The 16,423-nt window shown below is 37.6% G+C and overlaps 1 protein-coding gene across 1 annotated transcript in view; it reads left to right on the top strand.

Moving 5' to 3' along the window:
- The window catches only part of LOC139687511 (scavenger receptor class B member 1-like), a 144,013-nt gene that overhangs the window by 41,995 nt on the left and 85,595 nt on the right, over positions 1-16,423 (top strand). The window contains exon 2 of the mRNA XM_071584703.1: positions 11,071-11,599. Within this exon, the coding sequence (XP_071440804.1) occupies positions 11,098-11,599 (502 nt within the window). The 5' untranslated portion in view covers positions 11,071-11,097. The remainder of the gene's footprint in view (positions 1-11,070; positions 11,600-16,423) is intronic.

Here is a 16,423-nt window from a genome sequence, read left to right as displayed (position 1 = left end):
TATAATCAAAGCCGTTTAACTCTTTTGTAAATGTAATCAACTACACGGAGCCACCGGAGTAGCTTATCAATAGTATAGCAATCAACCATTGATGGTTGTGCAACATTGTGACTGTGCTCAGCGCTAACCTCTACTCCTCCATTTCTAATGTTAACTCCCTCAAATGTCCTGATGGGACTTCCGTCTAATATTCAACTTTGATTGGTCTACGTACTTGTTCATTGTTCTCCCTCTAGGCTGGTTCCCTTTTACTATTAATTTCGTATTGTGCATCCAAGGAATAGAGTAGGAGTGCAGTGAAAGGGATTGAAGGGAGGGAAGGATGAGAGCGAGAGAAGGGGGGGGGAGTGGGGAGACGGGATATGAGGGATAAACAGAGAGAGTGAGAGGTGAGTAGGGAGCCCCGGAGGTGGAGGGGCGAGCGATTGGAGGGGTAGGCGAGTTGGAGAAGTGTGATCGGATGGCGTTGAGGCTGGGAAGTGTACCTCAATGGACCAAATCAATACCTATGTTATCACATGGGTGCTGCTCGCATATTCGGGAAGGATTTAGAGTATTTTGATTTGAAAACATCTGACGATAAGATTTGGTATGGTCGGAGGGGCGTTTAAAGATAAGGTAGTGTGTGAAGGCGGCGGATGTGGTGAAGTGATGATGGTTGTTCATTCGGCCGGAGAGGGTTCTGGTGCATTCGCCAATGTAAAAGGAGGGGCAGAAGTTGCATGTCAATTGGTAAATAACATTTTTGGACATCATCATGGTTCGAGAAGAACTTTTGGGAGCAGAAAATTAGTCTGTGGGGTGTCGAAGAGGACAATACTTGCAACGTGAGCTGTAACATTTGAGGAGCGATGTGGGGGAGAAGTGAGTGGTGGTTTAAAGTGCCTTGTCGATTTTAGGATGTCACCCAGGTTTGAAGGAGACCGAAGGGCATTTTGTTAAGAGCGGTGAGGCGGAACCTCGATTATTAAGAAGGGGACATAACCCTGGAGTGTGGTGGGAGGTGGAGGGGGGGAGAGAGTTGTTGTATTAAGTAGTTTTTCTGATTATCCACACTTTTTATGGCTTCATATTATCCTTAATACAGCAATTTAATTTAAATTCCTGTAAGGAGGGGTAATTTTTGCAGATACGGTTGACGCGGATGGGGATAAAAAACGGGATACGACATTCGGCGTGTGACAGGTGGCAGTTCTCAAAGTGAAGGTTTTTTGGTGATTTGTGAATGCATTGTATATAGAAGCTTTGGATTTTTTTATCGGTGAATGCGTATGTTTAAGTAGGTATTGGTGGAGTCATAGGTAGAAGAAGTTTTGGACAGATAGCAGTTCAGAAAAGAAATGAAGGAGGAGAGAGGATCGCGTCCGTGGGGCCAAAGGAGGAAAATATCATCTAAATAGTGGGCCGAGAGGAGAGACTGCGATACTTGTTTCAATATGAAGTTCTATTTTATGTGGGACATGTATAGGTTAGCGTAAGACGGTCATATGAATGTCCATTTCGGTATCTTAAGTTTATCGAAGCGTTGTTGAATGTGACGGTGTTTTTTGCCAGGACGAGTTCTGCTAGTCGAAAGAGTTATTCGGCGGAAGGGATTTGTGGTGCATAGAGTTTGGAGAGGAATTTCCTAAGAATGTGTCCTTTGATACCCTCTCTCCAAACTGCACACCTTCCGATTACACTCCTTCTCTTCGCCTGCCCCTAATCACTCGACCATTCCCACCATCTGGCCTTCTCAGACGACAACGAAGGAAACAGAAAGTGGGCTATGCCTGTGATGCCAACGGTCTTCTATCGTATGGTTATTTCTCTTTGTTTTTCGGCCTTATTTAATTGAGCGAGTACAGAAAATTTCAAACAGATTTTTAGCCAAATGCTTTTATGGGACGGCGCGCAGCAATTCACTAGAAAAATGAATGTCAGAAGCCGTTGGGCTTAGAATTATGTGAGATCTACCCTTGCTTATTCCCACCATGCGAGTTGATAACTGTGGTTACGTTTAATGTATACTTCAGACTATAAACTAAATTTGAACGCATTTTTGTTCAGAATTCCATGTGCCTGTAATGTTTTTTAACAAAATGGTTTCGCTGTCACTCAATCTGGCTTCTTCAAATGAGGTAGAGTAATTTTTTTCGTCTTATATAGGCTTGGATCCAGCATGATATTATTGGCCCGTTTGTATTATATCCCCCAATGATTGGCTATCATCAATGATGATCATTTTGTCAGTATACGTGGATACATTGTTACGCAGATAAAATCCCGAAGAATATATTAGTCAACATCATTCCACGTAGGCCTTCACAAAAATGGAATCTAAATTCATTTATAGAAACACTTGATATGACCATGTTGTGTGATTTATACCATTAATTATTTTGCGCTAATGCTATGCACAAAAAAGCTGTGGTTGTATTGACCCATGCGTCTTCGAGGTAGGTGATAATAAACAAATTATGTGACTGTCATTTGTTCACGAGACATTTTCAATTCCGGTGAATTCCGCATTAAAATGCTCACTATTGAAGATGTCAATCGGGTCGTGAAAAAGAGAGAGAGACAGGTGTAGCGTGATTGTTTTGAGGAGGATCGAGGAGAGAGAGGCAGAAGGAAGAAGAGAAAGGAAGGGGGAGAAGTTATAGGGAGAGAGAAGGCAAAAAGGACCAGCAGAGTCATAGTATGGTATGATGGTGCTTGTAGAAAATGAAAAAAAGACTTTTCACTTTCAATGAATTTTTGACCAGCCTATCATATCTCCAGGATAACTTCACACGGAATAATTTTCGTGAGTGCTTTCGCAGAAAACTTCCTGCTTTTTTAATTGAGTCGCAGTGAACGTACATTTTTTTGTCGGTAATTGCGAAGTCTACAGTAAGTCCTTTATGCCTTATATAGACATAGATATTTCAGATGCCATTGAAAGAAGGCCGTCGAATATTTCCTTTCAATGGGAACCGGTATGAAATCAAGTTTAAAAATCAGCGCTCAGTCCACCACTCTTAAAGAACAACTTACCATTTATGGGAGATGAAGCCAAATAACTTTGAAATACAAATGCTCAATCGAAAGCGGATTTAATGATTTTCCATATAAAACGGATTCTTAAGAACTGCATCTATATGAATACAATGCTCCGATTGTGACTTGGAGCTATGAAAATATGGTGAAAAGGTCAGTGAAAACATCAATGTATTGATTTCTTACTATTTTATTGAATTTGTTGGAAGGACGCAAAATATGCTAGGGGAAAACGTTTGGTGCGGCATTTGCATTATATTTATCGCAAGTAAAATTGTTCGTTCAATACCTTAATAATAAATATGATAACTTTTATTGAGAGGTAGGTAAGAAGAAGGAATATTTAGGAAATCGATACAGCCAGGAATCAGTGTGGTGTACGATTCTATGTGATTCGACGGTTTACACCCCGAAGTAAAATGTAGTGATATTATTCAGTGGTATCCCGATCCCTACCTGAGGTGCTTTGTGGAGTGCCCTTTGGGTGAGTGCGCCTTCCGTCGGATGGGACGTAAAGCCTCGGACCCCTTGGCGCCTTTCGTTAAGAGTAGACTAATGCCGACGCCGGGTTTCTCTCCACCCTTCATACTTTCCTGTTCATTCCTTTATGGCGCAAATGACCTCAGCTGTAGGTCAACTCCCCTAAAACTACTACAGGGTGCGGCAACATAACTTCCTTTTTTTAAAGCAAAACTGCTTTCAAAAAAAGGAAGTTATGTGTTGCCGCACCCTGTTTATTTTTCATTTCATTTTAATGTAAACAAATATGCATAGATCCAAGAAATTGTGTTTAAAAAATAATTACAATGACAACATCTTAGTCTTGATAAATTTGCATGTATTAAAAAATATGTACGAAGATGGTCTATTAAAGGATGATGGCACTGCAACTGTAGTTATTTACCAGAGATGATACCATTTCATCTCAATAGGTAGCAAATTTCATAGTTAATTCTTGCTGTAGATGGGAGGCATCGAACAAGTCAGCAGAATGGGATCCTATGACATCTGATAACGGTAGCGGATGACTATAATCAAATATACAGATGAACGGGGAAATGAAGAACTTCTATGTAAAAACGTAGAAGTGATTAGGAGACATTATGAGAACGAGGAGAGCCGGATGGATTGAATATAACTTGAGTACCACATATGGTTTCCCAGTAGGACCTGGTACCCAAAACATTACACTGCTTGGGTGAAGCTGAGGGTGCCGGGAGCCATCACCAAGAATCAAATCTGGGCCCTCCGGGCGGAAGCCCAGCGCCTAACTCACAGGGCCGCCACGACCCTAAGAAACTTATGCATGTTTTAAAATACCTACGGAACTTGAAAGGGAGAGGGACCGGCATGCCCATCCCCTTCACAGCCCTTCCTTTTCCTCTCCTTTCCATTCCGAACCAGTCATGAGAGCATCCACCCACCCAGTCAGTCACCGCGTTCTGCGTTCCGGAATCCGGTTCATCGAGGCCGGTTCTCCCGCGGAGGGATTTCCCCAACTGCCCCACTCCCGTCGGGTGCGTCATGAGTATCTAAATTTTCCCTTCCCCTCTCCCAATCCCTCTCCCTTTTCCGCACGCCTCGCCCCTTGGGGCTGCATTTACCCGTTAGCCGAAAGACGGTGAACGAGTTTCCTTGGACGAAAATTCCTACCACCTCTTGCGGGATCCAGCGTTTGAGGTCACCAACCTTAAGTAGGAAGAGGATCAAAGTGTATTGGGCAGTGACACAAGAGAACTCCTTAAGCGTTTGAATCCTCGAATATCCTCAAACATGGACGCAAGGGTGTTGATATCAAGGGAGGGGGACAATAAAAAAGCCAAAGCTGCCTCATTAATCGTTATCATTCCGTAGGTTGTCAGTGGTTAACGTAAGATTAAAATTTTCGTGAAAACTGAGAGAGTATGGGTGATTTGAATCACCCATAATCATCATATAAACTCATCATAAGAGTTTCACTCGATACAAAATTTTCCTCATTTTTTCATCATTTTTACAGGCAAATGCTTGAAATATTAGAGATTTGCCCATATTTTGCATGTGTCACCTCGGCTTAATCTATGGTATTTTCGTATATCTTTGAAAATATGTGAGACTTAAAATTTCATACGCTTATATAACCACTCAAGAGTATGTATTTGCATCTGGGACACGCTTGTCTGGGGTCACTGTGCTTTTGGAGAGTACATGTGTTAAATTTTCAATCAATTTATAATGTGCTCTGATAAAAAAGAATTTAAAAGTTTAGTTTTCCAAGATATTAAAGGGTAAGCACTATGTTTTTGGACCCCAATCAAATTTTCGAGTTCGTTCATGCGAAATGTTTTTGAATCATGTTTTTACTAACATAACTAAGTTAAGAAAGGCCTAAAATAATGATTACAAACACCTACTTGTCCTTGCAGAAATGTAATATTCAATCGTTTTACAACTGCTCGCCGGGCATTTATGAATTCAATTAAAAGAGAAAGCTTACCAAACCAGAATTAAATTATTTGATCCCTTTCACTCAATTTTCTTTAAACTGTCCTTTACCACTCTCACATTATTGGTTGATAGCATCTTGACTTCACCACTAATATGGAGCCTTGACCCTTGCACTAATAGCTTTTTAAAGCGACAATTAAATTTAATTACTTAATCAGAAAGTTTTTGGTTGTTTTCTTGCTTCATTTATTTTTTCCGGAGAGCATCCTAAAAATATCTATGAATATATTCCACCCGGCAATATGCCGCTGAGTCGTAGGGCACAGGGTATTGAGACATTTTCTATTTAGGTATTTTGTGGCATGATCATAGAACGTGATAAGTTTACACAGGAGTAAGGTCTTAATAAGACATGAAGTTTAATGCATGTAAAGTTGTGCTTCAAAAACCCTTACTTTCAGATGATATATTGAAACATTTCGTATGTGTTTTGAATTTTGCTCTCAATGATGCTTTCAATATCTTGCGAGATTTGAACTTCCCTAATATGACTGGAATGCTGAATGCGGTTAATGTCTTTGGTGGAATTATTTATATTTTATTATATTTGAAATGTCATTTATTGCAGAAAATCATTAGGCAGAGCCAAAAGGAATTAACCGAAGATAGAATTCAATAGATTAATTGATATTTAAACTAATATTGGAGGAGATAAACTAAAGCAGGTAATGCAGTCCAGCTATGTAGGATATGTTTTGGGCGAACACGGTCAAAGTGTAAAGGCATGAGAAGAAGAATTGCGTTGGCACATAAAGTATTTACAAAGAGAACGAGGAGCTTGATGATAAGGAAATTGCGAAAGGAATTATAGTAGGATTGGTGAAAACTTAATAATTAAATTTTAATGGCTCACTAACGTTTTTGTTGAAGTCAGATAATATACTTGTATATTGGTTGGAAGCTTTTGAGATATGGATGTGGAGAAGAATGTGACCAGTAAAATTAACAGAAGAAAGCATGGGATGGGAGGAGAAGGGGTTGTTGGTAAAAGTTCAGAGGCAAGAAACGTGGATACAGGAGATTTTGAATGGCGATGATATGCTAAATACTATGGTAGACGGGGAAATGTTGGGCAAGAGAGGTAAGGGTAAGAAAATAGTAGCCATTGTGGACTGAATGATGAAAAGGAGAAAGTATTTGGAATTAAAAAAAGGGTTTGTTGTGGTGAAATGTTTTTATTGTGTTTTTTTGATGAGGCTTAAAATGTAATAACGTGGTTAGTCAGTGTGTTTTACCAAAACCTACCTTTACGGGAGGATAAAATTAAAAATACTCTTGGATAGAAAGATAAGTGTCATGTCATCGTTTTGTCCCCACCCATTCTTATACTTACTAACTCTTTCTCATTAATTTTCATTAGTCTTGTATGAAAGCTTTCTATTCCAGTCTAATTAGTTATTCAGAATGAAATTCATGTGATATTGCAACTTCATCTGCAAATGAATTCATTAAATTAATAAGTTTCTTATATTCATTTATATTTGAGTTGATTTGATTTATGAATTAATTTTGTCAATTGCTTTCATGTCAATGTAAAAATAACGGGAGGAATATTTCTTCGGGTGAGCCCTCGTTTCTTTCGAGAAAGGGACATGAAAACGAGAAGTAGGGAGGTATGCCAGGAAGTGAAAACTCTCACAAGAGGGTTGATGTAGCTGGTTAAAAAGAATGCACAGAACGCATCAAATATATTCCATTCGCCGAGTTCTTTCAAAAGCAGTCTGTCCTTTCCGAGAAGAGGGAATTTTCTTTATTCGTCTTCATTAATTATAATTTTTCGATCAATACTCCTTTTTAAATACACCTATAACACGGTAAGCCAACATTAAGGAAAATAAAATCATGGTATGCGGAAGAGACGATCTACAGGCAGATTTGGACGTAATAGGAGAGAAATTAGAGCAAGTAGATTCTTTTGCATGCCTTGAAAGTAGTATGAAATGGGAGAGAAATAGCTTGACCGATATCAAGCAAATATTTGCTCAAGCTAAGAATGCGTTTACCTCGAAGAGACAATTACTAAGGTGAAAAGGAGATAATTTTTGAAGACAAGGGAGCTTTGCGTTAAAATATATGCCACTCTATGGATGGAAGAAATGTACCATTGGAGAAGCGTACTAAAGCCTGTTAACTGAGCCTTCGGAATCCATTTCTGGAGGCAGATGATAAAATTTAAAAGGAAGAATACCATAAGAAGTGAAGAAGTATACAAAAGAGTTGAATAGGAAAAGGAAATAAGGGCCAGATAGTCTCAGGAAACCAAAGGACATATTGGATATTTTCGGAATTCATTACATGGAAGATGCTACAAGAAAGGTGGTCGGATAATACGTAGGGCAGGCAAATAGCGTTGAATAGATGACCAATTAGGCTGTAAGATATCATTATAAAGGGAACATTAGAAAGCAACAGTCAAGGCAACCTTCGGATTGGAACAATAATGGTCACGTTGCCATTTTTATATTCTACAAACATTAGGAAAAGTTATAAAAAATTATTCGCTGACTTAATCAAAATTTTGTACTTCCGAGGTAGGGAAGAACTCACTTATTTCTTATGCACTAAGAAGGTTTAAATTAATTTTTTAATTTTGAGCGGTAAGCATTGAGGGTCGTCTTGCATTTTACGTCACTGGTGGACGAAAAAAGAACTTTGCTAGAATGAACTCTGGAAGGTCGTAGTTACAAGAGGTAATTATTTAGGACTCTATTTTTAAGGTTTTGGCACATATTTTCATAATTGGCATAGAAAAATTAATAATTTCACTTAAAAATTCTATGATTTAACTTCTATCTTTGTAAGTTATAGTTAGGAAATATTAATGTCGTAAGTAAAGAGTTCTAGTTAATCTAATTTAGTATTTTTATTTGGTTTCGTAATTTTCATGGAACGTGTTAGAAAATATGGAGAAATTTACTAAGAATAATCTAGAGAAAACAAAGGGTTTGGGCTGTAGGAAGTTCACAGTTGTGTATAGACACCGTCCATAAATAATCTTTAGTGAGCAAACGAAAATGAATTCGAAATGATTTTAGAGTTTTTCCACTAGTGTTTGCATACCAATGAACTGAAAATGTATTAGGTGTAAAAAAATATTATAAAAAGTATAGAATTTAACAGTTGTAAGTGGAATAGTTTATGAAAGCAGGTTTTACTCTCTGATTGCAAAATATGTATGTCATTTATATTTATTGTAAGCAGCACATTATTTCTTGAGGGAAAAACATAACTATAAGAACACAATTGTTTACAAAAAAAGTTTTTGCTAAAACCTAAATTTTTACGAATAATTCCAATAATTGTTTTTCATGAATTGCTTATGCAGTTTTGCCGTGCTCTAAGTATTTACTTTAGGTTTATTATTTCGGATTTTTTTTTCTATTTCCTATGCTCTACCGGTTAAATTGCTTTAAATATTAAGTAATAATAGCCCAGGTAAATTGATTTAAAACTAAGGAGAACTTCCTCTGCCTCATTTTTTATCTCTGCTATAGGAAGAGTAAGATAAATCAGGTACGCTTAATGTTTTTTCACTCATATATCCTTTTTTCTTAATCCTTAGCGCCGCTTCCCTATTTTCAACGTATATTCTATTAAATTATTTATGAAAGAAAGGATAAAAAAGGTGATATAAAGATGAAAATTTTGACCTTTATAGGCCCTATTTGTCTTAGCTAAATAACATCAGGAATGCAAAGTTCCTTTAGGTGGCATGAGAAATATAAAAATATTCGCATCCGTCGTAAGAATGAGTGTCTATGAATATTGTTCGTAATGACTCTCGTAAGCTCTTCTCATCGACTTTATGAGGGAATATCCACTTAAAGAATAAATGTTGTCGGAATTGACCGAGTAAAGGTTGCAGTTATAAATTTTCGTGGAAAGTGTAGAATGCACAATACGATATCCGGGTTGTCAAATAAAATTTATCCTCACAATCTGAGTACATTAGTTGAACTTCTGAACATTTATCACGACACGGTAGCATTTTTGCTCTGTCAGGAAATTGTGTTGAGTATATGTCCATTTATCATCCTTTTTTTAAATATCTTGTACCTGCTTTAGACTTTAATTTACGCGTCCGTGTCACATTTTCCTTATTTCATCATCAGCATAAAAGGAACTTGTATCACTCGATTGCCGCTAAATTACCAAAGAAACACTGCCGTTGATACCTCTTAATAGACGGTTGAAGTCACTGATAAATCCATGCCAGCCCTTCGGTAGATTTTTTCATTGCCAAGTTCCCTGAAATGTGTTTACTGAAATTAATTTTCATTTTGGCTATCTTCCTCCCTGACGACATGGCATTTGCAAGAAAAAACTTTGAAAAAAATTCAATCGGGAATGAGGGTTGAGATGCTATGTTTTGTTACTAAATTGAGTTTTTTAATAAATGCCTTTTGGTAATTTTGTAATAAATTATGCCGATCATTTCTTAATTTGGAGCTAATAAATATAGTATGAGTTTGCTCACCAAATTATTATAGAGAAAAATAATTTTCTGATGTCACAATTGCATGAGTCTTTATCTAGGTATTATTCAAGAACATATAACCTTAGTAGTTAACTCTAATATGAGGTTTTGAAAATTAATTGCCTCTCCGTCTACATTTTTTGATGGGTAAGTCGAAATTAAGTAGTTTAAACAGTAATTTTCGTTTTATCTTATATCCATGCGTAGAATTCAGCATCAAAAAGATAAAACTTCAAACCTTCAAAAAATACTGCATGAGATTTTTCCGACCGTATTTACTAATCGTTTACAATTTTTTCCTTTTTTATTTTTATTTTACAGAAATGTGCTGATTAATCTAAATTGTCCCATGTTTTTAATGTTCTTTGATGCACATACTCAAAAGCCACGAAATCACCTAAATGAATCACATTATTCGATGGCAACTAAGAATACTCTATAGAAACAATGGGAGTCTTAAGTTACTTCTTACTTTTCCTAACAGCTCTTTTCGAGAAGTTTCCAATTGTCTCCAGATGTTGTCTCCCAATACGGAATCGGGTCGTATTTGCCTGCGCTTACTTAGCTCAGCAGATAAGTTGAGCGTCTCAATTTTTAAACCTTGGATAAGAATGATTAAACATTTTTTAATGTATCATCTTCAAATTTGTGTGGAATTGTCAAGACATTGCTTCAGTCATCGGAGATTAAAAAACACGAAAGGTTATAAAATCACGAAATTAACAGCTTTCCATATCTCACGGATGAGCACTTTTTAATTAATCAATTTAAATGATATCATAATTGCTATGGCTTTGTTCATACCATCAAAATTCTTTTCTGTTCCCCATAGTAATCAAAATTCTGCCCGGATCTGTGATGTACGAGTATTACCCTGTCGTTTTTGATAATCAACAACTAATATATTGTGACCCAATTTCAGGCCAGAGATCTCTGATTTCACTTCTCAAAGCTGTTATTCAAATGCAAACTGTCAAAAACCACGGCTCTGGAGACTTGTTTCGTCACTGTGACCTCCAAAGTTTTTTTCACTCTTTTTTTTCGCATTACGAACCTAACCAACGAAAATCTACCTCCGATTCCAGGATTTCCCGCACCTCGTCGCTCCCAACATGAAAACGTGCGCCCTCCTGCCCGGATGCTGCTGCGACGCGTGCAGCATCGGCGGCTGCAGCCTGGGCGAGTGCGGCGGCGTGGTGGGCGCGGCCGCTGCCGCCGCAGGCCCAATGGTCGCCGCCGCCGCCTCGATCGTCAAGGCGTCGTCGGCCAAGGGCAAGACGGCGGCCGCCGAGAGAGACGAGGCGACCAAGAAATTGCGGTCGGCGGAAGATGGATACGGCGACGAGGAGGAGGAGGATGATGACGAGGATGACGAAGACGATGATGATTACGATGAGGACACGGAGCGAGGCGAGACGGCTTCGTCGACGCTTTCGACGTCGTCGTGCACCGGCGTCGTCGGGGAGGGGAGCGAAGCGGGGACGGAGTGCTGTGAAGTCGTGGCGGTGGGGATGGTCCGTGCGGAACCGACGAAGCCGAGGAAGAAGAGGGGCAAAGGCAAAGCCGGCGGCGGGGGTATCGCTCGGGCGGCCAGGAGCAGAAGGGTCAATAGGGGTGAGTCGAAGGGCCCTTTCATTTTCTGATTCGTTCACCTTCCGGGTGTCTCCCGACGTAGTGGAGCACGGGCCGGGGGAGGTGGGGAGGGACTTATGGGCGAGGATTAGATTAGATATGCGTCAGGAGAGAGTAGTCTCGAGGTGGACGGGGGGGTACGGGTAAGAGAGAGGGGCAGAATACGCGAGGGGTTAAGTGGTCAAGACGAGGTCGCCGGTTGCATCTTGGCCTGAATTCTTTTTAGCTTGCAGTCTTTAAGGTCTCCTCCCAATATCACCGCTTGATTGAATGAAAGATTCAGCAACTTTCAGCCCTATTTGGAGAACAAAGCACACATAAATGGCACGAAATAAAAATCTTTCTTTAGTTCGTGCAACTATTGAGCCCGGAAACGTGGTATCTCTTACTGCCAAAGTTACAAAATCTTGTTGAAGACTCGTTACACTATCTATGATCGTAAGGATTCGTTTAAATATTCTTTCTCACTTTTCTCCAAATATCTTCTTTTATTTGTACCGCAACGGCTATCGTTAAACACTTTTCATTGTAGTTGATTTTCAAGCGCTAATACGAGTGGCCGTTAGACATGTTTATGACTTATTAATAAATTATCAACTTGGCTTCTGAGGAGATTCACAGTAGGGCGTCTTTTGACATTAAGCTCTATACTTAGCAGCATATTCCGAATTATGTATTTACCGGGTTCATAATTGGAGAGTATAATCATATGACCTAAATTAGCATTTAAGATGCTGGTTCCTTGACGATGGTAGTGCCTGACTCAGGCAAAGAGAATTTTTAAATTCAATTTGGTTGGGAAAGTAAATATTCAAGAAAAGTCAAATTACATTTTATCATATCTAATTAGTGGAATTCAATCCATGGGCCAAATATGTTCTCATACATAACTTAAATCTAGTTGAAGATAAATATTTCATTTCATTTTTTATCTAAATCTTCTGGCATTAGCAGTGTTTTAAAGTGAAATAACAGGCAGGAAAAGTTTTCTCTTTTTTTAATTTTCATAATTAAATGTAGATTATGATATTCATGAATTTTTCAACTCCAATTAAATCGTAGCCAATCATAAAATATTATTTATTATAATTACGACAGAATATAATGTGAATAAACTCACGAATGTCTTAAAATTTAAGATAAAATACAAATACGCTTGATCAGGATTATGTGATAGATAACAGTGCCTCTTCCTCACTCTGGAATACCAAATGTTCAACGTTGTATAGGTCTCTTGAATAGGTCCTCACTTCGAGATTGCCTCCTTAGCTTGCGGCAAAGGTAACCAATCGCAGGAACGATCCACAGCATCATGCAATCGACTCGTTCGCCTTGGATTTGGGCGATTGAGAAAGGCGTCGAATGTCCGGCGAGCGTCAACGATGGAAACAAGTGGTCTCCAACGTCTCGAAATCCGCGGTCTCAGCGCGGGAGAAGGAAGGGGGAAATGGGAGTGTGTATGCGTAAGCGATGAGGTGGAAAACGAGAGGGGGAGAGAGGGGGAGAGAGGGGAGGCAATGGAAACAAGATGTTTCATAACGGTGTCGCGGCGCATTATAGAGAGCTTAAGGGAGTTAACTCGGCGTGGGGTGCTTAGCTCACAAGCAAGTGGGAATGGAGGTCAAATCCCAAGGAGGAGCGGTCAAAGTCGACTATCAAAGAATTAGCTTGATGGAAGTTTGTTGTTGTTGATTCTCGACAAGGGAAGAACCAGAGTGAAAATAAAGGAAACAAGTGCTAAAAATCAATAATAGATTTCACTTTATTAAAATCCACACTTTATTGAAAGAAGTATTATGAATATGAATGAAATCAGCTAATTTAATTAGGCGTCAGCAAACTTATTTGTTTCGAGATATATTTTTGGAATCAAGGGCAAATGCTATATTGAAATTCTGATTTAAATATTGTACAAACTGTGATGCAGAATCATAGCAGTAGTTGACCATATTTCGATTCAAGTAAATATGTTAATAAACAGCGTTCAGTATTATTCGATGTTATATAGACCAATTGAAGATTGATTTTTAGAAAACACACATTTAAAAATTTTTTATTAAATTTTATTTTTATAATAAAAATAATAGCTACACAAATGATAAATTTTTATAAATCATTATCACTCTTCCTCAAAATTCTATTTTTTAGGATAGTGGGAACGCAAAATATTTTGCAAAAAATAACGCTGATATCCTTGAAACGGGGAATAATCGTGTACGCAAATAATTATAAGGTCAAAATAGAATTTTAACGTTCACCATGAACTGAATAACTCAAAATATCATTCATTATTCGCAAAAGATAATGTGTCTAAATCATTGAAATTTATGTGTGGCTGAAAACCCGTCGAGTTAGTTCGAGATCAAATGAAAGGTCATTGTGTTACGCCTCTCGGAGATTGAATGTATGTAAATAATTCTCAGATGAAAATGAGTAGCATTATTGTTCAAACATAATCTTGTTGTGATTTCAAACCGAAGCGATTGCTCAAGACATATGTTCATTATACAAAAAAAATAACTATCCTAATAGATGGAAAAGGTTAGGTATGTTCGATAGGTTGCATTTAAAAACTAAGACATTTTTCGTAGTTTTCTATTTGAATGTTAAAATTACTTATGAATGCTCTTTTATTAATTTGGAAATGCCACTTAGCATTTGTCATTATATTGAAAATGTATTTCACTTTCCACTGTTTCTTCCAGACATTATTCATTAACGTTTTTTCTTAATATTTTAAATATTCGGAGTTATTTATTCAAATATACACATATATATTACCTTATTATACAGCAGGGGAAATGTATCGAATTGCCGTATCAAAGATTCCCCGTTCAATTCAACATATTGTTTATTCACTTTTCTCGTTTATTTTGTCTCAATACCGTTAATTTTCCCTCGTTATTCTATTAACGTTTTATGTGGGCTAAATTATAATTTGTATTTTTAAAAAAACTCAGTTTTATTGCTACTTCTTAAGAAAACTTTTCAAAATGTATCAATAGTAAACCATATGTTTAGGCGTGTTCAATGATGAAATTGGACACTGAAGTAAATGGTAAAATCAAGTTTTCATGAAACGGGTAACATCAACTCTTGCTCCAAAAAATTTTCGCATCTCAAGTATGCACCATAATTAGGGGATTAAATGACATTTATTAAGTGTACCAAGTTGCCCTTGAAAAGCAACGCCGCAAATCAAGCCGTCGCGATTCACCTCACCATTTTCAGTGCCCGAACCGGTCCTCATCCTCATTCTCACGCTCAAGCTGGTTGGCTTGTCAAGTTTTGCAATAGACTCTGCTAAACCCAATTCCAGTGAGTCCGAGATCGAAAATGTCCGGGCCCACGCCACTGCCTGAATAAATGCTTCATGCGTGCGAAATTCACGGCCAGCTGAGCGAAAAAAGGTCACGAATAACCACTTACACGGCTGGTGAGGTAGAAGTCCTAGGAATTTATTACTCCACCGGTCACTGGAGCTCACAGCCGAAAAGAAGCAGAGCATATGGGGTGGGCGCGATAAAAGCACCCTCAAACCTGTCATCCTCCGCTTTTTTTTTCATTGAGTAAGCTATGTCTCTGCACTTCCCCTCTGTGTTTGGGACACAAATGTTCGTCCCGCAGTCGTCGAAAACCAACTAGGTTGACCCGTCTCCACCCTGTCCTTGATCCATTAACCTTCGAAACGGGTAACTCCCAACGTCCCAAATGGTCAGCGTGGTATCCAAGCTTCGGGAGGGATGATGCACTTTACTAGACGCTACCACTGTGACTCACGTAGCATAAATTAAGAAAGGCTTGGTGGGATTGAATCCCTTAATTGATTCAAGGTCGTAACTTGAAAGTGGGACATATTTTAGGTGTCATAATTCCATCGGCAACTGATGGCTTACATTCCTTTCATGCAGTCTCATGCAGAAAGGAATAAATATATTAACAGAATGTAATAGAGCCGAACTTTCTGGGGAAGCTCATGCTTCTGGATCTCTAGGGTTTTAACATTTATTTGGGCCTAGTGGAAAGTCGAAACGGAATTAGATGTTTTACTCAATCTATTGCATAACTGAATTCTTACAAAGAAATACATTTATTTTTGAAAAGTACTGCAATGAATTTTTCTTAATAGCTTATTCAAAAGAGTTGAAACATTGAAACCTTTTTCAGTTTATGATTATTTTAATTAATATTAATTACTTATTTAAGTATGCTCAATAATAATCTAGCACAATATAAGTTCTTATAGAACTTAATCACCTTAATTCGTGGTAATTAATATTATTATTATTTGATATATTAATTATATCAAAATTTTATCGGTTAGTAGGATCCTTTAATTTCAATTAAAAGTCTTTATAGATATAAGAATTAGTTTCCTGAAAATGCTGAAAAATTTCTTTTAAAATATGTCCTGGAGGAATCAAAAATATACACGGTGTGCCTCGTAGATATTGTCAGAAAATTAATGAAAGCCATTGAAAGTTTTATTTCAGCCTTTTTATTCATTGAATAAAAAAGAAGTATTCCATATAATAGCACTTATCAGGTGTCATTTTTGGTCAAAGGAATATTATCTTAAATACCATATATTATGTGAATTTGAATCAATATAGACAGAAGTATCTTCAAAAAGGATAAAAAACCTATTTAAATTTTATATTTAATTTAATTAGATCACAATAATTTCTTTTTAAAATTCAACAATTTTATATTTAGTCATAACTTTTCAAATTATAAAATGAAAACTGTGATAGTATAAAAAAATGCAATTACAGACATAAGCTAAACGTAATTTAGTCGGATGTT

This window comes from Hetaerina americana, unplaced genomic scaffold (genome assembly GCF_022747635.1).
Source record: "Hetaerina americana unplaced genomic scaffold, ioHetAmer1.1.p SCAF_2, whole genome shotgun sequence".
NCBI lineage: Eukaryota > Metazoa > Arthropoda > Insecta > Odonata > Calopterygidae > Hetaerina > Hetaerina americana.
Note: the sequence above shows the minus strand (reverse complement) of the source record. Positions and strands in the feature narration are given on the sequence as shown.